We start from the raw sequence: 27,158 nt of genomic DNA, 5'->3' as shown, positions 1-27,158 counted from the left end.
CTCAATTCCGCCAGCAGGGCTTCACGCAGTCCCAGCCGCGCGGGCTCGGGGCTGGGCGGCGCCGGGCCGTGGGCGGCGGGCCAGGCCACCCCCTCCGCGTGCGTCCCCGGCACGTCCTCTCACCGGAGGCGGAGGAAAGAGGACCGGCCGGGGCCTGGACGTCGACGACCGCGCCGCCCGCGGTGGGAAGTGCCCTATAAAGCTGCAGCTCGGCCCGCCCGCCAAACTCTCGCCGCGCTGTGTCCGGAGGGTGTGCCGAGTCCGGGGACGGACCTCTGACCGACTTCCGTCGAACCCCGATCCTGGGCAACCCCCAGACCGACCCCGGCTTCGGAAAGACCTCGGACAGACCCCAGGCCGACTCCAGGCTCACCCCGACCGGGCCCAGACGCGCCCCCTGCCGGCGGGCAGCGGGGCCGAGGGCACCCCGCGGCAGGGGCATGCGTGGCCCGCGATATGGCCTCGGCGGTGTTTGAGGGCACCTCGCTCGTGAACATGTTTGTGCGCGGCTGCTGGGTGAACGGCATCCGCAGGCTCATCGTCAGCCGGCGTGGGGACGAGGAGGAGTTCTTCGAGATCCGCACGGAGTGGTCGGACCGCAGCGTCCTCTACTTGCACCGCAGCTTCGCCGACCTGGGCCGCCTGTGGCAGCGTCTCCGGGACGCATTCCCCGAGGACCGGCCGGAGCTGTCGCGCGCGCCGCTGCGCCAAGGTGCGGGGGCCTCGGGCTCCGGGGAGGGGCCGGGGCCCTTCGGATAGGGGAGACTTGGTTGTGAGGTCGTTTTAAAGTGCGTTAAAGGGAGGGGAAGGCAAAGGGAAGTTACTTAAACTAAGACTGCGGCTTTTCCTTCCGTCCCGGGCACGGGACAGGGGACACTTCGATCCTCCGCCCCCAGATGAACGGCGCCCAGGCGCCAGAGGTAAGAGAACAGGGAGTGGGCTCATGGAACCCCGAAGCCTTCCCAGGATGGGTGCCCTGACCGTCACCTAGGACGAGTCACTGACCAGTACTAGTGGGGCAGCCAGTGTAGGGATGGCCCCTAGGCCGCTCAGTCTCAGTTCCTGCGCCGCACTAACAGTCCTCTCCCTCCCCACTCTCGGGAGGGCCGGCTGCGACCACCCTTCCGCCCAGAGGGCTGCAGTAGGGGCCTAAGGAAACATACAGGAAGAGCTAAGGACACTGTCCAGTTGGGGGTCGCTTCGTGTCTGGCAGCCGCCCCTCAGACTCCTCCCCTGGAAGGGGCCGCGCCTCTTGACTTCTTGGCTGACAGAAGAGCATGAGTGCTTAGTGCCACGCAGCCTTCTTCTGTCACTGCTGGGGAGGGGCAGCCCCACCGGCAGCTGTAGAGGAAAGCTCGGGTCCCCACCCCAGGGGTGGGTCCACATTCGGATTTGATTAACTGTCAGCCTCCTCCCTCCTGGGGACTGGAGTTTTCAGAGAACTGCTGTGGCTTCCCATTTCCTACTGCCTGGCTAACGCCCATCCCACAGGCCGCCCTTTGGAGGACAGGCAGGGAGGAGATTGGAAGGGAGGAAGGGCTAGAAAGGCTAAAGTTGAGATGGCGGGGGAGGGGCCAAGGGAGGTCTGTCTGGGCTCTAAGCAGCCCCACTTCCCTTATCCCCACTGGGTGACCACCTCCAGCTGGGTGACACCCAGAAGCCTTCCTTTCTGCAGTCCTCTAAGCTAAGGATGGGTGGGACAAGTCTCCTTAGCTGCTGGTCTGCCTGAGGTCTTAAGATAACCTCTACTTATCTTCTGGTATTGCCCCCACACCAGAGTGTGAATTATATGGACGTTAGCTCAGTTCCCATGACGCATCCTCTGGCAGACACATCATTTTGGAAAGATTTCCAAAGCCAGCAAGTTTGAGGGCCTGAGTGAGACAGCTTGCCTTTCCGGCTTCTCTTTGCTCCCCAGATTCTCACATTTATAGACATTCTGGAGATAGTTCAGGATTATTTTAAGCGTAGCAACAGTTTTCCTTGGGTTTGCTATTTGGGTGTGTATATTATTATATTTTAAAATTTAAATGAATGAACAAATCAGGGAAGCTTAGTTGAAGGAACAGCAGTTTATTCAATGACTTTCATCCTTTCTGGAACAAGGTGGACCGTAAACAAATTGGAACCCCTGAGAGCTTCCAAAGCTCCTGCCTTCCCCTCTGCCCTCCAGGTCTCACTCTGGTCAGGTGGCCCAGCTTAGCTCCTCCTCTGTAACATAGTACCTGTTGCTTACTTTTTTTTAAATCCTCACCTGAGGATATTTTTCCATTTATCTTCAGATAGAGTGGAATGGAGGGAGGAAAGGAGGGAAGGAGACAGAGAAAGAGAAACATAGATGTGAGAGAGACACATGGACTAGTTGCCTCCCACCCAACCCTGACCAGGGCAGAGGATGAACCGCAACCAGGATACTTGCCATTGGCTGGAATCAAACCCGACACTCCTTGGTCCACAGGCTGACGCTCTAACCGCTGTGCCAAACCTACCTGGGCTATTGCTTACTTTTTTGTATGTGAGGATTAAAATGGAGAGTGGAGTGGCTAGCAGTAGTGAGCCCTGCATTAATGCTATTTGTTATTGTTCCCCTCTGTATCTGCTGCTTCTGGTGAGGCTTGTAGATGGTGGGAGGGGAGGAGGGTTTGTGGCTTTGGCTACCCTGGGACTAGGTAGGAAGAAGATTTACCTGGAGCAGAAGGGAGGTGAGTGTGAGGCACTTGACCCACCCTGTACATGCCCCTAGCTCTGTCCTTTCTGTGGTCATTTGAGTTGTGCTGGGTCAGTTCTAGGTTCCTGAGGTGTAGACACACAGTGCCTCTGAAGAGTGGACCACCTACAAGTGAAGAAAGGTTCAGGAAGAGATTGATTACCTGGGAGAAAAGAAGACTCAGAAAGGATATGATAGGTACTTTCAATGATAGGTACTATCTGAAGCAGGGAGGGGATTCAAACTAGGTATTAGACATGGTAGTAGTTGTGGTGGTAGGGTCAGTGGAGGTGGTGAGGATGAGGGCCATGGCTGGGTATAAAAGACTTTATAACAGCCCACAATGAAACTGTTGGAAACTTTGGCTGGATTCCTGCAAGAGCTTGCTCGGCACCCCCTGGGACAGAGGAGGGGTGACCTTAATTCTTGTCTTTGATTCTCTGCGTGGAGGCAAGCTGGTCCCTCCCCAAGCACCATCTGAATATTGTTGTATAATCCTAAGGGACATACTTTCCCTTTCTCAGGTATTTTTAAGTTAAGGGAAATCATTTTCTAAGTAAAATACATCACAGTAATGTAAAAAAGAGTCCACCTCATTTTCACGTACCAGGTATCATCCTAGGTGCTAGGGACATGGTAGTGAACAAAACAGACAAAAAGCCCTGCTCTCGTGATTCTTATATTCTGGTTGGGAGAAACCTAGTAGTAAACAAGATAAGTGAAAAGTATGTTAGATAGTGATACATGTTCAGAAGGGAAAAAAAGTAAGCAAGTAAAGGAGCTCTCGCTTGTGAAGGCAGGGAAGGTAGGGTAGTCCAAAAGGTCTCAGAGGAAGTGACCTTTGAGTAATGACCTGATGGAAGGGAGGGAGCCAAGCCACATCACCACCTGGGGAAGAAAGAGCATTCCAGGCAGAAGTAAGAGCAACTGCGAAGGACCTGAGGCCTGAATGTGCCTGATGACTTTCAGTAGTGAGCGGGCCATTGTGGCTGGAGTGGAGAGTGTAGCAGGAGATAGTCAGGGAGGTAGGGAGAGGGCAGATCAGACTCAGATTTGGGCTCTTATTCAGAGATGGAGAACTTTGCGCAGAAGAGTGACTAGATCTGACACGCACTCCAGCTGCTGCGCTGAGAGAAGGGAGGCTGGCGAGAGCTGCTGGGACATTGTGCCAGGCGTAGCAGAGCAGGTGTGAGACATGGCCAGACACCGATGTGTCTGTAAGAGGCACAGCATTTACTGAGAAACAAAATGTGGGATGTAAGGAGTGTCAGGTTCACAGCAAAGCTTGCAGTCTGAGAAATGGTGTAGGACTCCAGCTTTGAGTGCAGCATTTCAGCATTTTCTCCAGATAAGGCCCCTCATCGAGAGCCTGTGTGGTGCTAGTGCACATGTCTCTGTTCACCTTTATCCCTGAAGACAATCTTACGTGTACCTGTAGACTGTCTATTCTTAGATTTGAGATCTGAGAGATGGGAGTTAAGGTATTTAGGATATTATCAGGATATACCCACCAACCTCCCACCACCCCGACAGCTCAAGGAAGATGTGTGCTCTGCTCCCAGGCACTGAGCCTGGCCACTCATTCTTATGTGGACAGAGAGGAGAAAAATTCTGACCTACGCTCAAACCATCTGGGAGAATGCCACCTGATGGAGGGGACGAACTGCAGTCTCTGAGGTTACTCTCTGAGTGGCTGCAGAAAGTGCAGAGGCTGCATGGGTCCCGGGCAGCAGATCAGAACAGAGACCATCTCTGCCCAGCCTGATGTGTGCTTTGGTGGGCCTGCCCCTCACCCGGGACTCAGTCCCACCTGCATGCACAGCTTCACCTTAGGCAGCGGTTCTCAACCTGTGGGTCGCGACCCCTTTGGGGGTCAAACGACCCTTTCTCAGGGGTCACCTAAGACATAACAGTAGCAAAATTACAGTATGAAGTAGCAATGAAAATAATTTTATGGTTGGGGGTCACCACAACATGAAGAACTGTATTAAGGGGTCACGGCATTAGGAAGGTTGAGAACCACTGCCTTAGCGTATCCTGCCTCTCCTAATGGGCAGTTTTCACTTCCGGGGGTTTGGGGGTATCCTTTCTGATTCACAGATCAATTTTGAATCTCTTCCACATGTAGTGCTTCTGGGCTAGGTGCTTTCCCAGGGCAGCATGGGCAACATCCAGTCCGGTGCTGGGCTGTCCACCTTCATGTAGCCTGCTCTTTCTCTTTCCTCCCTCTGTTTTATCTTTCTTTCCCAAGTCCACACCCTGCTGCTGCCCAGACTTCGTTCTGATTTCCTTGTCCTAGTGCTGTTGGTATCCAGTCCTTTCTCTGAAAGTGGCCATGTGGCTGAGTTTGGTTCACAGTCCTGAGATCTCATCCCATCGGAGCTCACTGTGCCATGGGCCAGGCCCCAGGTGACCTGAGCTCACCTCTCAGCTGGAGGAGGAGCCAGCATGGTACTTTCCACCAGATTTCAAAGGAGAAACTTGATTCTGCTTCTCCATCAGACAGTACCATGAACCCACTGTAGCATCCTGGCTGCCCTCAGGATGGCCCCCAGGGACATGGGTCCCCTTCCCTTCTTAAAACAAGTGTAGGCTTCACATTTCTCTGCTGTCTTTTTTAATAAACACATTTCCAAAAGGTGAAAGATATTTCTGCATTGTGCACAGTCCAGATAAGGGAGAATTCAGAGAGCCGGTGCCAGGTGATCGTGCCAGGCAAAGCTAATAAAACAGTAGGCATTTGATCAGTCTGCCACTTCTGTTTGAAGCTCAGCTTGGAGTTACATAATGTACATGGGATTCGGGAGACTGAGGAGAGGCCGGTAGTGAGTTAAGAGCCCAGTGTGCATGTTACCCACCTGGCACCGATTCTCCAGGCAGGGCGTCCTGCGGAGCTCCTGGGCTCGGCAGTGGAGACAGTAAAAGGGACAGTACGTTGTTGTCAGTGGTTGGCACTGCCTGCCCACTGGAATCCAGTTTTTATTGGTGTTTTTGTTCACTTTTCCTTTCTTGGGTCACGGTCAGCATCCACTGGTCACTTTTGGTTGTTACCACTAAAAAGATAGTCTCCTTGTGCCAGAACTGAAAACCCCCCTAGGGCCCTGTGATTGGAATCCTTTCCTTCATGGAAGGGGCAGGGAAAGTGGAGGCAAAGAGTGGGCTTTCCATTCTCTTCTGGGCCAGCCACGGCCTCCCTGCAGTGATGGCAGCACAGGTGTCCTGTTGGAATACACCCACGTGCTGAGATGCCACTCTCCAAACATACACCTCCAGTCCACCTTCCGTCTCATCCCAAACCCTAGATGGAGTCATGAGGTGGACATAATCATATATTTCTTTGCTCACTTACACTGGAAGTTTTACTTCATTTTCATTTTAAAAACAAAATACCGTAATGACCCTTTGCTCATAGGACTTGTAATCAGTTGGAGAATACACTGAGCTTCAGCAGGACAGAGGGAGGAGGGCAGGAATGAACATGTAATTACCTCTCCTTAATCCCACCAGACACCTGCCCTGCATCCCCAGTGAGAAAATGGAGGCCCCAAACAGATTGAGGTCATAGGTCACAGTGGGAGGGGCTCAGGGGAAGTGACTGCAAGCACAGGCTTTGGAACCAGACAGGTAAGGATTCAGATTCTGGCCTTGTCTTGCCCGGTGATTCAGGCAAGTTGTTTAGTTCCTAGGGGCCTGGGTCTCTGATTGATAAAATAACAATAATGATGTTAGCATGGCAGGGCTGCCATGAGCAGGAAAGCAGTGATCTTCATGGAATACTCAGCACCACGCTGGACACGTGAGAATGGTTGGCTTTGGACTCAGGACCACGTGACCCTAGAGCTTCTGCCCTTTGTGTCTCTTATCATAACCACTTCTCCCAAAGGTGGAAGGTATTTCTGCATTGTGGACAGTCAGGATAAGGGCAGTCATCCAGACAGGGAGTGTGGGTGCCAGAGCCCAGCTCACTGCTCCTGACATCGCCCTCTCTAGGTGTGGCCCTCTATCCTCCTGTCCTGAGGAGGCAAGGATGCGGTTTGCACCTGCCTAGGCAAAAGACATTACTCACACAGGGTTCCCCTCCATCATCTCAGTGGGGTCCCTATGGACCAGGCCTGTGGCTTTGCTGGGGCAGAGACTGGAATTTTGTGCCTGATGTGGGTCACGTCCAGGGACTGCTCCAGGGGGGTAGTTTCATGAGGGCAGAAGACTGTGGAATACCCAAGGCTGGTGTATGTGTTATCACAAGAAATAAAATCGCCAGGTGGGCAGAGTTCATTAGGTCAGAGCCTGCATGGGAGGCCACAGCTGCCCTTTGCTCCCATAGGCAAACCCCTTCATGTGGTGTGTGAGGCGCTGCTTGTCCCGGCCCTCCCTACACCTGCCCAAGCCGCCTGGGCCTCCTTAGGGCCTCCATACTTCCAGATCCCACACCCTGTTCTTCTCCCTCCTTCGCCCCCTTTCTTTAGGCCTCTTAACCTGAGAGGGTGGGTCTCTTGCTGTGTGTCTTTCTAGCCTCCCAGGTGACATCGCACTCAGTGTTCATTTCACATCCGTCCTCCTGGCCAGCATAAAGGCACTGGGTGGGGAGGCAGGGTCCTGCCCAGCTTTTTGGCCACAGTACCTCCCACACTTTATGGGTTGCCTGGCATGGAGCAGGAGGATAGGCAGTAGTTTGGGATGAGGGCTGATCAGGGCTTCCTGTTATGAGAGTCTAGAATGGTGTGGCATTCCCTAGATACCTTTCATGTTTTAAGACCAGCTGGCTAAGTGAATGACTTCTTAAACATGCTTAGTAAGGGAATTCTGCTTTTAGTGGGAGAATGCTGAAGCGGCCTAGAGAAGGAAGGATTAAGGGAAAGACACAGAAAAGATCAGTACTTTTAAGTGAAACATATTTTCTTACAGGATAAAATAACATTCACTCAAGGGACCATCTCACAGTTGTAGGAAGATGCAGAGGAAGGAAGAACATCTCTCACCTCCTTCTTAGGTCCTCAGAAAGTGCTATTTTGTCTCTTCCTCTTCTGTCTCCTCCCGCTATGGTCTCTGCTCTGTTTCTTATTGTTGGAAAGATGCAGAGAACTTGACATTGAGCAGCATTCCCAACTCTTACAGTTGGGTGCGCACATCACTGAGCAAGGGCAGCCTGCAGGAGAGGGTGAACCGGCTGGCCACCACCTGTGTGTGGCCGGTGGCAGCTAGGGGCAGACAGGCTTTCTCTCCTTTCTTAAACATTGCACAACACCTCACAAATGGGAGCCCAGGAGATTGAGATCGCATAGAGTGGGGTGGCCGTGGGTCCCGGCGAGTTAGGACTTCATTGGGATGCATACGTGTGCAAAGAATAGAACCACTTGGTTATGTACTCCAGCTCATAATTTCTTAGACTCCATTTCTTGAATGTTGGCTACCTACCTATTTAGAAAACAGGTTCTTAGGAAGTAAGCCTAGAAAGTTGTCCTAGAAAATTTAAAATATTTTGTTTCTAAAATGTGTATTATGTTCAACCTTTAAAGAATATGTATCTCTTAGGTGCGCAAGATGACCCTGTGTTCCTCACGTCATTCACATGGTCTGCTTCTCTGTACAGTGTGTGGATGGATACGTTTGTGCCATGGAAGACGAACTCTGTAAATGTAATTTATTATTTGACTTGATTTGAAAAATCACTTCACAGAAAATTTTCCTAGAGCTCTATTGTGGGGTCTCCTCTTGAGAGACTTGTGTTCTTTGAGCAATGGACAGGCACTCCTTCATGAGCTTTGGGAAGGATGATCTTCCTTCTGAATAGACCCGAGAAGCCTTCTGTCTTTATTTCCAGAATTATAGCAGCAGAAGACACTCAGGTTAGGTTCCGGTCTCCCGAGTCTGTCCTCCGGGGTAACTTGGGACTGTCTCCCGAGGTGTTCTGCTCAAAGCCTCCACTCCCTGAAAAAAATGGGACTTTGGACCCGGGTTTCTGAGATCAGGAAACTGAATTGTTTCTGTGCTGTTGCTAATAGATCTTTGTGCTGATGTCAGCGTGTTCAGTCTGGGTTTCGAGAATAAATCAGGTGTTCGTGTTGCCTAAAGAAGCTAATCGTGGAACTGACAGAAACACGTCTGTGTTCTCCGTTTCCAAGGCTAGACTAGTTCAGAAGGAAAGGGCACCCTGGCTGCTCTAGGCTGACTTTAGCCCTCACATGTATGTAAAATTGGTACAGTGAAATATATAATTGTGTTACCAATCTTTTGGTTTCAAGTTCTTAATTGTTTGGGGCTAAATCTGGGTACAATTTTCACAACACGAATTGTGTAGAGTGAAATCTTAAAAATTGAGGTTATATTAGTGATCATGTTTTTATCAGAAATTAAAAAAAATTCCGGGTGCTATGAAGTCTACTGAGTCAACTTCTGAAAGAAGGATCTAAATGTGGCTGGTAGTGGATTATCCCTGTCCTCCCTGGACTAAATTCCATGGCTTCCACAGAGTGCTATCACCACCTGCTGGCCAGTTCTAGAACCACAATCTCATAACCAAGAGGTGAGATTTTCTGTTCAACTGCAAATTCACAACCATTTTCCCGCCTGCAATATTTATTATAACGATCTCATATAGCAAAACCGAGTCAAACAAGATCCCCATAAAATTCTCATTTTATCAAAAATATTTGGAATATAAAACCCCAAATTTTAGATAATATGAAATTATTGTATTTAAGCATACTTTTTTCAAAATAAGGTTTACAACTGTTATTTACTGTAAACAGTTGATATTTGAAAAAGCTGCACCAGCCATTAAATTCCAAAGCTCTTGAGTCAGAAAGGAATAATACAATAGATCAGATAAAAAAGACGACAGATAGGCTAGAATGCAACCCACTCGGATGTTCGTAATTAGTTTGTCTCGAGTGGCAGTACTTCTCTGACTCAGTTCCTGTAATCTGCCCCTGAAAAGTAATGCAATGTCCCAAATGTGGGTGCTGCTCACAGCTTCACTTTTCAGAGCTGTGTCGTGGTCAATTTGCAATAATGTTGGGTGTCACCAGCAGATCTGTAAGGTTTTCCCCCTTGGTAAATCGAGAAACCTGAAGGAAGGAACCCCAGTGAGCATGGAACAATTGGAAATTTAAAAGTGAAGATTTATTCCATTTCTGAACTGTGGCACTAGAGAGCAGAATGGGGTTTGTTTATCTTTTCAAAAATATTTTCCTAACATATTTAATGTTCCTATCATTTAATGGGAAACACAAGTCAAATTAGGGTGATTTTCAGGGTCCAGGGGAGGAGAAAGGTAGGTGGACGTTGGAGTTTTCAGAGGGCCAGGCTGTTGGAAGCCACTTGGAGAGTGGTGACTTCCTCTGCTCTCATCTGGGGTGTTTGGGGCTCTGCTGGTGCGAGGCAGCCTGCTGCGGGCCAGCCCTGTGGGCTGTGCTGCCCATCGCGGTGCTCCGAGCTCTGGTGGTGGCGCTGCAGGCCAGTCACCCTGGTCTGCTGCTGGTAGGTGGGTTTCAGTAAGTTCGACTGAGTCCATCACTTCATGAATCTGCCTTTAATCAGCTGAGGCCCCTCCAGGGAGAGAGGCCAGTGCTCCTTGTCATTCACGGGCATGGGTTTTCTTGGAGAAAGGAGGACAGCACCTTAAGAAAGCTGACCCAGATCACCCGCCTGACTGTCACCCAGGAAGCCATGATGGGGGAGTAAATGATTTTAAAAAGTGCCACAACTTAAAAGCCCAGAGCTTCAAAACTAATCATCTGTCGTCGTATTCTTGCAGGGAGGGATTCCAGCATCTTCCTTTCCCCATTTTAATTCCTCAGCCTACTTTTGTTTTGAAGACTTTCCATTCCCCAAGAGTACCATTTGGCTCCCATTCAGAAACAGGGAGACAGGTGGAAGGAAGCAGTATGGTCTGCAGACTTCCCCAGATAAAATCAAACCAGGATGGCTGATGACTTAATGCCACTTTGCCCTCCTCGGGCCCTCTCTCGTGATGCCAGTGACCTAGAGCCAGTTGGCTGGTTGGTTCTGGCTGGGGCCCAGCTGAGTGTGATGCAGAGAAGTGTGAGCTAGGTTAATACCTCACAAACGAAGTGGAGTGCACACAGGAGATAACTAATACTTCTGTGCTCTTTAGGCAACTGGATTAAGTCAACAAACAGCCAACACACATTGAATCCCCTGCATGTGTCAGGCCCTGTGCTGATAAAAGTATGATGATCCAAAGGTACCTCCTACCCTCAGGTTCACCTGGAGAACTTGGGGAGCCCCATAGGTAAAGGAGCGGGTACAGTACAGAGTGAATTCTGCAGAGGTCAGGAGAGAGTTCTCTGGGAGCCCAGAGGCAGACCAAATCTCCCAACCTCTGACATGTGGAAGGCTTTGCAGAGGGCGTGTTCCCCACACCTCCCTATAAGGGATGTGTGGGATTTGCTCATACAGGAGCCTGGAGGTGGGGGAAATTCAGTGGAATGGTTAGCCTAGCAACAGGCAGTGCTTCGTGAGGGTGGGGGGTTGTATTTGGGTAGAATGGACTTGTTCCTTGGGGTGTGAGGGCATGGGGCACACACAGGACCAGTAAGGTGGTCTGGGGTCAGAACAAAGAGGGTCTGCACTGAGTTAAGACACTGAGACTGTTTCCAGAGGCCTGTCTACCTACTTCTTGCCTTTCTCTAGTTCATTCTAGAAAATGGGTCACCAAGAAGATAGCGTCGCCAGATAAAATACAGTTAAGGTTGAATTTTAGGTAAACAATGAATAATTTTTTAGTAGAAGTCTATCCATCCTATTGCATTATTTATTTTTTATCTGCAATACAAATTTAAGTAGGCATCCTGGCCCTAGCCGGTGGGGCTCAGTGGTTAGAATGTCGGCCCATGCACTGAAGGGTCTTGGGTTCGATTTCTGGTCAAGGGCATGTTCCCAGGTTGCAAGTTCAATCCCTTGCCCCAGTTCTGGTGTGTGCGGGAGGCAACCAACTGATGTGTCTCTCTCACATGGATGTTTCTATCTCTCTTCCCCCTCCCTCCCTCCTTTCCACTCTCTCTAAAAATCAGTGGAAAAATATCCTTGGGTGAAGATTAACAAAAATAAATAAATAAATAGGTGTCCTGTGTTTTATTTGCTAAACCTGGCCACCTTAAAAGAAGATTAATATAGAGCAGAATGTACTTATCAGATGAAATATTACGCTGGAAGGTTATTAACCCAACCCTAGGTTGACCATCAATTAAATTAAAGATGTAATGAAATTTATATTGTTAAACCCAAAATACAAGAATTATAAACCTCTGTACTGACTTAAGATTATTAACTTGTGCTTTACAACCTGTGAAATGGGTGTAGATATGCTGTGTGCCTTCACCATTCAAGAGGCTAATCTTCCTACAGATGTGCCTACAGAACATAAAGTACTAGTGTCATGAACTCGACTAATGAAGACTAGTCCAGCTGTAATAAAAGCTGAAGTCCAATAATAGTTTTGCTCATTTTGGAATAATGAAGCACTTTGTGGGGATGATTTACATAACTGTCTTCTCTTTCAAAACAACTTTCAGAGGATTCTGCATTGGCCCCATTTCCCTTTGTAGACTTCCCTGTAGCAAGCAGAAGATCAAAGCGTTTTGGTGCAAAGCATGTGTGTTTGTGTTTGAAATTCTATTCCAAGGAATTCAGAGATCAGGGCCTGGAGAACAAGCACCCTGAAAATCTGGCACTCTGGTATTTTCTTCCTTCTCCTTCCTGCTTCCCCCAACATGCAGGGTGGTGTGCTGGGGCCAGGCAACCTGGAGAAGAGGGAGGGCGGCCCAGTCCCTTTCTCTAGTGATGGCTGGGGCATTGTGCTGGGTGTGCATGGGCTGTGTGGATAGAAGTCCCGGGGTTTCCCAGTGGTCAAGCCAGGACCCACCCTCTTGCCTCTGGGATTCCTGCTCCCTGTACGGCTTGCCACCTGGGCCTGTATGGCTGAGGAGGGTGGGGGCAGGGTCAAGCAGGATCCCCGCACCCAAAGGGGCCTGTGCTTTAAGGATTCAACAGAACGATTCCCGGCCTTGATTTGAGCTGACATTGTGGAGGATCCTCCTGCTGTAGGCCAGGCTTTCAGAAATGCCTTCACTCTGTCTGGAGGTGCTCCTGGTTCCCAAGGACCATATGTTGTGGGATTCTTAATTTCAGTCATGTAGTTTAAAAATTTTTATCACTTATGTAGACTGAGTCAATGAGTTGCCTTACAAAAAAAAAAGAATCACCCTTTCTCCTGTGAAAACCAAATGAAACCAGAACTTCTAAAGAACTTAGAGTCAGTAACTCATAATGGTCCTGGGATTTCAGGCTGTGTGGTTTGTTCAGAGCTCACAGACACAGTCATCCTAGGTTGTAGGAAATACAGGAAGGAGGTAGGTTTCCTTGGGAATTTAAAGTTCCCCGTCCCCAGGAAGCCAGTGTACAGAAACTGGAATGAGCACGTTTGTGTTCCTCTCTGCTCACAGGGAGACAGAAACACACCCCGAATCTCCGTACTGCGCTTCCTATAGCTGCTCAGGACTTCTGGTCACTAACAAGGATAGGCACTTAGATTCCTGAAAAGTGCTGTGAGTCATGCCACATTGGTTTTCTCTGAGTGGAAATCTGATTTTTATCCTTCCAAAACTAGCATTTAAATGACTTGTCTAAATATGGGCTCCATTTAGATGGGCCCTGTGGTCAGGTCAGCTGTGGCCACAGAGCAAGTCCTTCCTTCTGCTATTCGTTGGCGGTGGGTGTGTCCTGGGCAACCTCCCCTAGTGCAGCCACCACGCTGGCAGCAGTGAGTGGTCCCCGCCAACCTCTGGTGGAGCCCAGGGTGTTTATGTCACTGTCCCCCACTGGCCGGCTCAGAGGGTCCTTGGATGGTCTGTCTGTGGCTTATGCCTGTCTGCCCCCCTCATTCACTGCCCCCAGCCTGCCAGACTTCTGCTGGATGGGCAGTGTCACCTCAGCACACACACAGATTGTTCCTTGGGTCTTTGAAACTTAACACAAGGTGTTGAGCAGGGCTTTCAGGGTGGTGCTGTACATACATGAATGAGGCTGTGCAGATGTCCTCGGACACCTCTCATGCACGATGACACTGGGGGAGGCATCCTCATCATGGGAGGCCTGTTATTTGTATTTGATGTAGGGGCACATTTCCTGATCTGTTTTTCTGACTCTAGGCATGCCTTCCTTTCTCAACTGTAGGACTGGTCGCCATAAAGGATGCCCACGATATAGAGACCAGGCTTAATGAGGTGGAGAAGTTGCTGAAGACCGTCATAAGCATGCCGTGTAAAGTAAGTGCAGTCGGGTCGGGGCTGGGTGGGAGATCAGCATGTCCTGCCAGCTTCCAAACCACTGGCCTGCTTGCTCCCTTGGCTGCTTGCCCCTCCCTGGAAGTATCAGGCCGTAGGGAGGTCGGTGGAAAGAACCAGGGGAAAGAAAAACTTCTGTGAGCTCCAGTGGCTCCATTTTTTTCCTCCCTGGGAAAGTGGAAGTGAGGGGCCAAGGAGGTGACTAGGAAGGGACTTGCCCCTCTACTACGGTGGTCTTTGCTCTCTTGCTTCCGTGCAGAAGCCTCCTGGCCTTGCTGAGGGTATTTGAGAAGAGGGTGTGTGGGAGCCCAAGGGACTTTTAAAAAAATATATGTTTTTATTTATATTTTAGAGAGAGAGAGAGAGAAACATCGATGTGAGAAACATGGATCAGCAGCCTCTTGCACACCCCCTACTGGGGATCAAGCCCCAAACCTGAGCATGTGCCCTGACTGGGAATTGAACAGGAACGTCTCAGTCCCTGGGATGATGCTCAGTCCACTGAGCCACGCTGGCTGGGCCCAAGGAACTTTTAGCACTGACATTGGTTGTCGGTCATTTTTTTCGTTTGTTTTTTAATTCTCACCCAAGGATATTTTTCCATTTATCTTCAGATAGAGTGGGAGGGAGGAAGGGAGGAAGAGAGACATCCATGTGAGAGAGAGATACCAATTGGTTGCCTCCTGCTCGGACCAGGTCCAGGGCCCGAACCACAACCAAAGTACGTGCCCTTGACCAGAATCGAACCCACGACTCTTTGGTCTGTGGGCCGACACTCTAACCACTGTGCCAAACCGGCCGGGGTGGCAGTTGGCCTTTAAATACAGTTGGCAGGCTTTCTGGGCAGCGGTGATGAAGAACCAGGATGAGTCAGGTGACCACCTCACTCCTGCAAGCTTTCATTCCCTCTGTGGGTGGGGAGAGTCGAGGCACTCAGTTTATTGTAAAGCGAAGGGAGATGTGGGGAAATGCAGCTACGTAATGGGCACTCAGAAAAAGTAGCGATTATTTCTATCACCTGTCCTGCCTGTCCCCGAGGCCTTGCATTTCAGCTACGTAGGGCCAGAAATAAATGAGAAGTTCACTGATCGCAGCCCCTTCAGTGTGCTCAGTCCTGCAGGCTATCGGAACAACTTGGGCAGTAGCATCAGACAGGGCCACCTGGAGGAGAACTAACTTCTGGTAATTAACAATTTCTTCCCAGTATTCTAGGTCAGAAGTTGTGCTCACCTTCTTTGAAAGATCTCCTCTGGACCAGGTGTTAAAAAATGACAGTGTACATAAAATTCAACCCAGCTTTCAAAGTCCCGTGAAAATATCAGGTAAGAGCTACAGGGAAGGCCTGGGGAGAAAGCTGCTGTGATTTTCTAGAAGCCTTTTGAGAGCGGTGCCTGCATAGTGGGACACAATTTTCATCCTTGGGCTGCAGAAAAACAGTTCAACACAACGAGGACAACAATGGGTGAGAGGCTATTACCAGATCTTCATGAAACTGCTTTCTGATCTAGAGTTCACTCTGTAATTCCTAAGGGGGTTATTTGGCACATAAAGTGGAGCCTAAGAAATGGTGTAATAATGAAAACATCAACAAGGCATTTTTGAAGCAAACTTCTGGAATCGGTAGTCTAGCCTGCTAAAATAAATAGTTCACATAATATAGCATTGAATTTGTTTTTAGTTTAGAGCAGCCACGGCCAAAGGGGAACACATTGTTTAGTTAGCATTGATAAATTAACTAAACAATTAAGTAAAGAAACAAGGTCAGCAGCAGTAAGAGCAAATCGTCAACTGAGCAGAGTGGCTGCGCAGCTCACCTGGGGGGTCAGGTGGAAGCGAAGGGAAAGCCTGGACTTCACCCTTTTTGGGAGCTTTCTAAGAGCTGGGTTGCACGGGTCATTAGAACACTGTTGTTTTTGCGGTATTGCTTTGGTGAAGGCTGCTGAGGGAAAAGAGCTCTTTCCTGGGAGTCTCAGGTACTGGGCTTCCCCAGGCAACAGGCAATCAACTTGTTTTGGCCTAAGAGGTAGCATTTGAGTGAAGTCTTGCAGGTGTTTGCTGGGTGGAAAGGGAGGGAAGGTAGTCAGTTGTAAGGGGAGCTGCAGCTCAGCTAAACGTGAGAGCCCGCCAGACATCTTGATCGATAGGAAGGAGGGATTCTGTGTCCAGCATTCTATTTCTGAGTGGAGGAGGCAGGAAAGAAGAGAAAGGATGGAGGAGCAGGACTCAGAAGGAAGTTCATTGAGAAAGAGTCAGTAGGTGAGAGGGGAGAAGAGCCCAGAGCCAGCTCCTAAGAAGAAATTGGTGGTCATGATGATGGGGAGACAGAGGAAGACAAATTGGGATGATGTCTTTGGTAGAAAAGTGTCCTGACTGAGTTCTATGCCACAGCAGGGATGAGAGTCCTAATTGTCTGCTGGTGAGGCGGACAGAGCAGGAAAGTTCTGGGAACCTGGAATGGAAAAGGTACTTCTAGATATGACTGTGTGCAAGCAGGATGGGTGTTAAGCCTGGGTTTGTCTGTCTGCTACCTTTGATATCGACACATGGTAGCTTCTTGTATTCTTAGAAGAGCGGGGTGGAGGTGGGGTGCTCAGGAGCCCTCCTTTACAGCGGAGTGAAAATGGCTGTCATTTATCCTAGTAGATGCCTGTGGGCTCTAGGCTTGCAGACTCAGAGAGGGCTCCAGGACCCTGTCAGCATGTTGGATTCTGTATGCTGTCCCTGGAGCGGGGCAAGCTCCTGTCCTCATTACACAGTGGAAGAGTCCTGGCACTGGTGTCTCTGTTCTGCTTTATTTCTTTCTGTTTTGAACCAACTGGAGAGCACAGAGCAGCACGATCCTTTCAGGGCCGGAAATCTCCCTGAGGATTTTTTAATGTCTTCTTATGCCATTGACATGGCATTTAGGGAGGAGATGCCACAGGGGCAGGTGCTTCAGGTTGGCCCCCAGAGGGTGAGAAGGACGGACTCGGGCTGTGTGGAGTTGCCTCTGCTTCAGAAACTCCCAGAGCACAACTCGGAGCATTTCCCGTCTCTGTCCTGTGAGTGAGTGGGAAAGCACGTGGCCGCATTTACCCTGCAGAGCTGAGAGTACAGAGATGAAGTGTAACAGGGCCAGCTGTCGAGTCCCGTACCGAGGTTTTGAATATGTTCTCTGTGTCTTTTTGAGAGGGTTTAAGACAAAGGTTTCAGCTTGTACTGTACATGAACCTCAGAGAGGCCTTGCGTGTGAGACCAGGGACGCAGTGTGCAGGTCTGGGAAGGCAGGGGCTGCCAGCACGCTCTGCCCTGGAGACAGCAGTGGGTGGAAGCAACTGCTGCCAGTTTGGGCCAGTACAGAACTTTTTGTAAATAAATGGGGCTGCCTAATAATGGAGTTTGTAAGCCTCTATTACAGGTTGGTCCCCAAAAACCTCAAGTAGGAGGCATGTCCAAGAAATCCCTGCACGAGATGGCAGGCTAGGGGAGCGCCTCTTAAACCCTTCCTGGCTAAGAGTCTCTGACTAAAAAGGGTTTTCTCCTCTTCCCCTGCCCTAATCAATTGGGCACCAAGTCTGGGGATTCTCCTTTTGAAGCTTCACACCCTTCCCTTCTTTGCTTCTGGACTAGATGGCCTCTGTGTCTGAGCAAGTCCTCCTAACATAAATTAGTGTGTAGGTGTGTAAATATGAAGGGGTGTTCCCAAAGATGTAAGGTGTGCTCTCATTATTCACTGTATGAGGAGATGAATATACTAAGACAACAAACTATGATAAATTAAAAAATACTTTTTAATGAAAATGGTATTTGCAATAGCACTGACATCCCTGTAAGGACTATGCTCACATGGGCAAGGCATGTCATTCTGTCTCAGTCCCATATTGCAGGTGTTGCTGGATTTGAGGACCCCTAGGCCCTGAGCCTCAGACTTTGAGAGTCTGGCACCCCTGAGAACTTCCACATGCCTATGAGCCTCACCCTTTCCCTGGTGTATACCCTGGATACGGACGTGGTCATCCCAGAACTCTGACTTTCTGAGCTTAATAATTTTCTCAAAACCTTACGCTCACAATAAAGCCCAAGTCCCGTAGTCATTCCAGGCCTCAGAGTCTGGCTGACTCTGGCTTTTTTTGTGTGTCACTCGCTATAGCACTGTCTCCGGCAGACCCTCAGCCTCTCCTGGTTGGGCTTAGCTTGTGTTGTGGCTGCCCCTCCCTGTCCACTCCTGTCCTGCTAAATTCCATTCATTCATGAAGATGCCCCAGCTTGCTGCACGACTCACCCAGCCCCTCCTCCTCCTCTCCCCAAAGATTTTATAATGCCTGTTTATGCCATTGACATGGCATTTAGGGAGGAGGTGCCACAGGGACAGGCACTGGCCTCCCTGGCCTTCCTGGCCATCAGAGGCTGCTCTTCACATTCCTGACCGAGATGCATCCAGCCGCATGTGCAGCCTCCTTGCTCATGTTCAGACTGTGCAGTGGCCACAGACTCCACTAGGTGGCGCCAGATGCTCGTGGTGCAAGAACCGAGCCTTGTCCTGGGCCCACAGCAAGGACAGCCCGGAGATACTGTGGACTCTCTGGTGATGCTTTGGGTCAATACAACCTTAAACATTCTTCATTCATTTTAATGTAAGTGCTTATCAAATCTAAGAAAAAAAGGAACATATGAATTAATGAACTGAAGGACTGTTGGCATATGGGGTATTTGAAAACATGGCTGCAGTTAAAAAGAGAAGAAAAATCACTACCAGGCAAACTCCTCTATAGTAATTGTTGCAGAAAAGATCCATTGATAGATGCTAAGATTATGGGGAGTGAAAGTTTCAGGAGAAACAGGATTTTCAGAGTCCCAGTGCATCTCCTCAAAAGATATTTCTTAACTACCAAGAGAAAGATAGTAACCTTCTTTGGAGAAACTGGCAGAAACCTCCTTATCCAGATGATCCAGGCCCAAGTCCCAGGAGTGAGGCCAGCTGACATTATACCACCCCTGATGCATGCACCCAGGAGAAGGCGGTGTTCCTCTGCAGGGCTCCTGCCCAGAACACACCACTGCAGTCAGAACTTACAAAAATATCAGACAGATCGGGGACATCAGTAAAATAACTCACCAGTCCTCTTCAAAAGTGTCACGGTCATGAGAGATAAGAGTAGACTGAGCAACTGTCAGAGGTTGTAGGAGACTTAAGACAACTTTATGCATCAAGGGTCCTAGAACCAAAAACAGGGACATAAGTGAAAAAAAATGGTGAAACTCAAGGGAGGGAGATGTTTAGTTAACAGTATTGTGCCATGTTAATTTCCTTCGCTTAATATTTGGACCATAGTTACCTAAATGTTAACATTAGAGAAGCTGGTGAGGGATTGTGAGAACTCTACTGCTTCCATGACTTTTTGTAATTCTAAAACTAGCTCAGAAATGTTAAGAAAAATAAATGGCAAAGCAGGACTCAACTTATGTGAAAAAATATGAATGCAAAAATTTAGCTTGAGAATGAACTATGTCATGGAATCAGTCATTAAATTGGCCAGTGTTTTTGTTTTGTTTTGTTTTGTTTTTGTTATAGGTACTAAACTGACTTCTAAGAAATTCACATTTTAAGTATGTTTGAAGATAGGTTCAAATGCTATAATTTTTCTGGAATCATAACATTGCTTCTGGTTCTTTTCATTTGCATGACACAACAGATATGAAGACATTAGCAACCATGGTAGTAATAACTACCATTTATAAAGCCCCGGGCACTTACTAGGCTCTTTACAAATACCACCACATTTAATGTGCACCTGTGCCTTTTGGGGTGAATACTGTTGTTCCCATTTTACAGATAAAGAAACTGAGTAAGAAGTAACCTGGTCCCCAGGCATAGGTAGCAGAACAAAAGTTTCCTCAAAGGCCCAGATAGCTTTGCAAACAATTAAACCACATTTCTGTGCACAAAAGCTTAGCATGGGCAACTGAGGAGTGATTTTCTACGCATCTGTTTTCAGGGGCTGGTAAGGATTCCATTTTCTAGAGCTCCAAGTTTCACATTTAGGAAAGATATTAAGAAGTTCCTATGTAAGGTATTTCTTCATACATTACGAAATGTTTTGATGCAGTGACATTTGTTTTCATTCATAAGGTTCTCCCTCCAAATCCCCTTGGCATGGGGTGCAGAAAGGTGTGGGCTGCCTGCTAGCTGTGTTGACATCACTGTGCTTCCTGAGACAGACAGATTTGAGTCAGACTTAATGAAAGCAGCTAAAGAAATTTTTTTTTTTATTGCTTTCATTAGTGTTCCCATAAGTTTAAAATTGAGAGGTGAGGGAACCTTAGTCTTTCTGGTTAAGATTTAGTCATCTTCAGAGTCACTCAGGCTCTGGTAAACATCTTCTTGTACCTTCTCACACCTAGGAATGTGGTTGGCCCTGGACATTCTGTTGGTTTTTAGTCCTTCTCAGGACTTGCAGGCTTTTGTCTGGTTCTTGTACAGCAAAGGCAGGCAGGCTCTGCTGGGCTCCAACCGATGTCACTCAGAGTGTGACTAACTGAGCTGGTGTTGCAGAAGACCGGTGAAATGTGGGTTGTCACTTCTCCAGAAGGCCACACAGTGTTTTTTTTAGCAACTAATTCCTTGGTAGATCTAATAGATGAATAGTCATTTTAATGCTGTCAGGGTGAGGAAAAAATCTTCTATTTTTCGCTTTCTTTCTTTTTGTTAATCCTTATTTAAGGATATTTTTTCATTGATTTTTAGAGAGAATGGAAGGGAGGGAGGGAGGGAGGGTGGAGGAGAGAGAGAGAGAGAGAGAGAGAGGGAGAGAGAAATACAGAAATATCAATGTGAGAGAAACACATCGATTGGTTACCTCCTGCACGACCCTGACTGGGACTGGGGATCTTACCTGCAACCCAGGTACATGCCCTTGACTAGGAATCAAACCCATGACTCTTTGGTATGAGAGCCAGTGCTCTAACCGCTTAACCACACCAGCCAGGGCTATTTTTCTTTCTTCATTTATCTGTAGTTTCCCTAATTCTTTTCATTTGGAGAGAAATTTAAAGAACTGAAAACCAGATACCTAGAAAGATTTAAAAATAAACATGGAGTTACAATTTTACTTATAAAAGCACAAATCCATACATGGGAATAAAATATTTTAAGTTATGGTCAGATGTAAGAAAACAAATAAACCTCCCAAACAACAGCAGCAGCAGATGCCCAGTGAGCCGGGGACCCTTGCTGCCCGTGCCGCGCCAGGAGAGAGGAAGGGCTCTTTTGAGCTGCATGTTTCCTTGTGTTAGGCCTTGAATGGGAGGATAATAATCCTTTGGATAACCCTTTGAATTTGAGAATGCACCAGACATTTTCCAGTTGAGGATACTGAGTCCCAACACCACAGAGCTCATTGCTGGGCTGAGCTGCAGTCTCCGAGCTCCCAGCCGAGCTCCCAGCCGGAGCTGGTTCAGCTCCCACGCCCTCAGGCACCCCCGTTCCCACCTCTTCCAGTGCAGAACAACCCAAACCTGTGTCCTTAGAAAGCTAACATCATACAGTAATGTAGACATATGAAAACATTTTCTTTGTGGGCCTGTTTAAATTATCAAAGTTTGTCATTGTTAAAAAGTCAGTTTATATGCAGAATTAAAGTAAAAAAGTGAAGTTGCCATTTGGTTTAAAATGCACACTGATCTCATTCGATTCTCATGGCAGCCCGGGGCAGCGATGGTGTTGTCCTTTGTCAGTCAGGTGGGAGCTTAGAAACCTGCAGAGGCCCCGGCACTGTGCTATGGACCTGGACCAGCTCAGTGCTCTTCTGCTCCAGGTTTCAACACATGGGGAAGGGCATCTGGGGAGAGAGCTCAGACGACCAGGCCGCCTCCTGGGGGAGAGCGGTGCCTCGTGGCTTGCATAGGGTCAGCAGATGTGACTTCTGTGAAGGCTGGCATCAGCCTGAATCTTGTGGCAGGACTCCAGAATGGGCTCTCGCATGCAACCCGGGGTGCAGTGTTCTCCTAAAGTGTGGGGGAGATGGGGCAGTAGGGAGAGGGCGATGTTGAGATTAATATAAGCCCCAAACTTCAAAACCTGATCCCTCCTGAATGTTTATCTATTGCTTTCATTTTCAGAAATCATGAGGTCCAATGGATTTTGTTTAGCAAATACAGAAACTATTGTTATTGACCACAGTATACCTAACGGAAAAGAGCAGCACCTGGGTGTGGATCCGACAGAGCATTTGTAAGTACGCTGGTTGAACGCAGTTTTACAGAAGCGGTCCTGGAGCAGCCAGCCAGTGCCAGGGCTGCGTTTGCTGCCGCCGTGCGGAGCTCCCAGGCAGGAACTACATGTGGCCAGAAACACTGAGCCATCCTGCCTGTATTTGGACACTTATTTAAAGAGTTTGCCTCTAGAGGATGTAAGACCTTGGTTCATAAACCTTGTGGGAACACAGATCCTTTGCCCTAGTGGCTGGCTGTGACAGGCCATCAAGCGGAAGTGTCCAGGCTTCAGGGTCTGGCCTGTGCTAGGCCTTGAGGGGTACAGGGGCCACAGCCTCCTTGATCACAGGGCCTGGTCTCCTGGGCTGGAAAGTGTCACTTGCACATCGGCCTCACATTGAAGGGTTGGAAATTCTCCAGCCCCCCAGGTGGCCGCTGGGTCTGCTCTGAAGGGAGAAAGAATGAGTCTGATTAGTGAAGGCGGGACAGCCAGAAACACCACTTGCCTGTTCTTCCTTTCTCTTATAACAGAACTTTTACTACACGTGCTCTAGGGAAGCCCGACACCTGGCGGCCCCTCGAGGCACAGCCACCTTTATCCTTCGTGCGCTTCTGGCCATCTCCTTGGGAACTGACAGGCAGCAGCTTGAGGGGGCATCATAGCTTGGCTTCTGTTGACTGTCAAGGCAAAGCCCAGGGCTCTTCTGTTGTGTGTCAGGAAATTATTTAACCTCTCCTGGCTTCTCTTAATCTTCAAAGTGGGACCACTGTGCTCTCACAGTGTCTGCTGAACCTCTCAGGTTATGAGTGTGACATGCCTGGGTGTGCAGAATCTTCCTATAGGCACAGGAGAAGCACAGCCCATGGGGTGGAGGGGCCTCTCGGCATCCCAGGTCCAGGCTCATCCACTCAACTGAAAATAAAAACAAACTGGGACAGACACACATGCTGAGACATGTATCTGAGCTAGGTGACTTCAGGACAGGCTGACCCTAGGCTGTCTTTGTTGGCCCCTGCTCTGTGACTGAGCCCAGGGTGGGCAAAGCCCTTTCAGCCTCATGGAATGGGCTCCAGCCAGCAGTTCCCACTTTCTTAGTTTCTCAGATGTTTCTCGGGTAGATGGCACAAGAACCTTTCTCAGTGATGTCATAAAATACTGGTATAAAAGGGTATGCTGGCAAGGCCTTTCTCTGAAATTATATTGTCCTTTTGCATGCCTTGCCATGACTTTCCCAGCTAGCCTGGAGCTTTGCATGGACAATATGACTTGCCTTAATATGTGGCCACCTGCCCAGGTACCTGGCTGGCAGGGAAAGAAAGCAAAGGAAAACCTCTGCGATCCCAGGAAAACTTAACAAAAGAAACATCTGCCTCCCAGTGGCTCGGGGAGCAGTTAGAAGGGATTCCTGCCCTGGGCTTGCCAGGTGTTTCTCCAGGTACCTGAGCTAGGGCACTTGGTTGAGCTGCTGAGCTGTTGAGCTGCTGTCTCTTGGGAGCAATCTGTTTTCACATCCAAAGAGCTGTCAGGTGTGTGGTGGCTCTGAGGTTGGGTCACAGAGGGATGGCATTTGAGTAGCTGGAGATTTTACCTCCTGGCTGCAGCCATCCTTAGTGGTACTCACGGGGGACCTTTGGCCCCAGGGCTGTGAGAATTCAGTGCTGCCAGGCATGCTTGTTAGGACTTGTGCCATGGAGCCAAGCAAGTTGCCCCCACCTGTCTTGGGAGACAGCAGATACCAGTACCCAGGACCAGAGATCCCACTGCACTCAGAGAGTGGTGGGTGTGCCTGATGGGGATGAGTCAGTGGGACTACTGGGTCTCTGGTTGGCTGGAGGGGTTGAGGCTCCTGGGAAGTTCACTGCTGAGATGGCCCTAACTCTCTTCATAGGTTAGGATCAGAGGCATTTGTCATGCCTGCCTAGGACCAAGGTGATTCATTTTCCTGAACATTCCAGCTTCCCCTTTCCTCCTCAGTCCTCAGGGTCATCTGGCCTGAGGGCATGTGTAGTCAGGGGGTAGGAAGCTGGTCGGGCAGGGCTGCATCTTGACTCTCACTGTGGCCCTGTCCCTCTCCTGCGCCCAAGAGTCCCTTTTTGGTTTCATTCCAGTACTGGTTTGAGAGAAGAGATGTACTATCCTATAATAAAGCTGGAGAAGTGGCTTATCTCCATGAGACACCCTACCCCCAGGCTGCACATGTCTTCCTGTCGCAGCTCCATCTCCTTTTGCATCGTTGGTGCTCCCAGTGCAGGGTGCCAGGAGGAGGAGCTGGGCCCTCGAGTTCTTCCCCAAACCTCCACATCCCTCACTGTGCAGTTCAGGGAACCCAGCTCTGTGGCCTCTTGTGTCTCCTACTTTTATGAGCTTAGACTCGGAGGAAGCATGCTTCCCTAGGAGTCCCATTTCTGAAGCTGACAGGATTCTGCACTGTGTGCTCTTGATGCAAAGGTGGGGCCCAAGTCTCTGCACCCCCCTGCAGCACCCCAGCCAGAGTAGCCAAGTCAAACAGTCATTACTGTTGTTTGGTCAGTTCGTGTCCTTCCTGGTCTCTCCAAAGTTTCCTGAGTGTAGCTGAGCTCACACAAGTGTCTGCTGGTCACAGACTAAGCAGCAGGAAGGAGCTACCGCCCATGTCTGCCAGGCTCTGCTGTGCTTGGGCTGATTTTTGGTTGAGGAAGGTGGAAAAAGCACAAGAAGCATCTCCGTCTCCCTTCCTGGGGAGAATGTACTTCATGCGCCTCTGTTACGCATTCTTCAAAAGTCTGGAGTCTGTTTTTCTTTCTAGCTTAGGAGGCCTTGTCTGGGTTACACAGGCAGGGAAATGGTTGCAGTTGAAGGCTTTCCTCTAGGAGCTCTCTCACCGCTGACCTTACTGACCTCACCGTGCCTTCCTGGGTTCCTCCTGCTTCCTAGTCTCCCTCCACCTGTATGCGCCTTATCTGAAGATATAGTTCGGTTGCGAGCCTGTGATCACAGTGGCTTTTCTCACTAATTTTTGCTGTAGTGCACAGGGCCCGACCATGGTAGGCTCCTGTTCCCAAAGACAGACCTCGTCTGCCGTGTTCACTGCTGTGTCCCCAGAACTTGACACAGACCAGTCCCTAGATTGAGAAAAGTCATCACTCTGTGAATCAATGAAGCGTCCATAACTACTGCTTAATGAACACAGAGAGTAGTCTCTAAGGCAGTAAAAATCAGAGCCATGACAGTCTGTAGAATAGGGTCCATCTCACCTCATTCATAACATGGTTCTTTCCACACTTCCTCAGCATGCATGGAAGAGGCCATGCCCACTGGCCAATGGCCTGTGTGCGGGGAAGAGCGGAGGGGAAAGCCCTCCATACTATTTGACATCAGTCCCCAAGTGCCCTCCTGCCAATGGGTTTTCTGTGCTTTCTCCATTTCAGCGGAGCTTGGGTTCAGTGAGCCAGTCTCAGCCCTTCCCTCTATCCTTCCCATTTCAGGTTTGAGAATGGCAGTGAGTTTACCTCAGAGCTGGAGGATGGCGATGACCCAGCAGCTTATGACACCAACCTGTCCTATTACCACCTGGTCCCCTTTGAGACAGACATTTTGGACTGAGTCTCCATGGGGCCCCCTCCTCTCCAGCCCTCAACTGCTGGTTCTGCTGCTGCTCACTGTGCTGACTCCAGGCCACAGCTCGCCATGCCTGTGTTGACTAAGTGTGGTTCTGCTGCCAGGCCCCACTTGGCAGCCCACACCCATGAGGCCCGGTGTTTTGCAAGTGGAGCAGTGGGGTTTCTGAGGTTAGGGCCCACCCCAAGATCTCCAACAACCAGGATACAGATCCCGGGAGTCCACGAAGCCTGCTGCTATGAAAGGGTCTTCTCTCCACTGCACACCACCAGCCTGTTTCTGCATTCCTGGGACTCGCTCCCCACAGCATGTGGAGGAGCCGCAAGTGCCTGCAACACATCAACACATCACAATGCAAGGGCGGAACACCCAGGGCCTTGCTGGGCTCCTCCTCTCCTGTTCCTGCTTCCTGGGGAGAGCCTTCCTCTTGGTTCAGTGGCCCACGGCCAGCCAGCCCCCTCCCCTCCCACCATCCCGGGCATGACAAGCGCACAAAACAATCCATGTGAGGTTTTGTTGTGTTGCCAAGTTCTGGATGACACACACAGGGCACGTTAAGTAATCAACATTTTCCTGGGAAGCAGGATGTGTGGCTTTCATTTGTTTTTCATCTTTTACCTGGAAACTGTGGGCTGGCTTTGTGTCAGCCATAGAGGGTGTTTACAGAAGGTGAATTGTGAATGGGGATAGAGACGGAGAAATCATTGACCATCAGGTGCTTATCTGAGCTGGGACTGAGTTAATGATTCTTCTCAAGAGGAAAAGAATCCTGCCTGGCCTGCCAGCATCTCTTCAGGGTAACAGCGTCTTGACCACCCTGAGCACCAGAGGTTTGCCTCTCCTGCCGGTTCCCAGGTCTCAACCATGTAATTGCCATGGTAACATGAAAGGATGGAAATGAGAAGAAAGCCACCCGCTCAGCTGCCTGTTCCCCTTTGCTCTGGGGGAGGGGCTGGGTTGTACGTGTATAACTCCTTTATCTCCTCACAGTGTCTACTAAGGACCAACATTAGCTAATGTAAATAATAGTAAATTATTGAAAATCCTAATTCTTTTACACAATCTGTTTTTAAATCTATTTTAATTAAATAAAATATATTACTCTTCTTTTATGGATGTAAAGTGTTTATGTATAAAGGTGTGGCTCTTTTTAGTCCCTGCCAGAGAGAGGGTAGAAACCAAACCCTCAGCGTCACTGAGGAAGATGTGTGTTTTTGTAGGGTTTTCTTCTTCTCAGTGTTCCTCTTTGGCAGCCACAGGAAACCTCTTCTGTGACTCAGCAGCACATACAGGATTTTCCCTTCTGCCTTCCAGCTGTGCTCAGTTTAATGCATCCTGCTTTCAAGTAGGCTATTAG

The 27,158-nt window shown here is 49.2% G+C and overlaps 1 protein-coding gene across 1 annotated transcript; it reads left to right on the top strand.

The window, feature by feature from the left end:
- The first annotated feature begins 456 nt into the window (after nucleotides 1–456).
- PXDC1 (PX domain containing 1) lies at nucleotides 457–26,841 on the top strand. Its single transcript, XM_036256628.1, has 5 exons — nucleotides 457–712; nucleotides 13,904–13,995; nucleotides 15,218–15,335; nucleotides 22,111–22,222; nucleotides 25,669–26,841. The coding sequence occupies exons 1-5, from the start codon at nucleotides 457–459 to the stop codon at nucleotides 25,784–25,786; spliced, it is 696 nt and encodes a 231-aa protein (XP_036112521.1). The 3' UTR covers nucleotides 25,787–26,841.
- The last annotated feature ends 317 nt before the right edge of the window (nucleotides 26,842–27,158 follow it).

Source organism: Molossus molossus, unplaced genomic scaffold, assembly GCF_014108415.1.
Source record: "Molossus molossus isolate mMolMol1 unplaced genomic scaffold, mMolMol1.p scaffold_m16_p_12, whole genome shotgun sequence".
Classification (NCBI taxonomy): Eukaryota; Metazoa; Chordata; class Mammalia; order Chiroptera; family Molossidae; genus Molossus; species Molossus molossus.
Note: the sequence above shows the minus strand (reverse complement) of the source record. Positions and strands in the feature narration are given on the sequence as shown.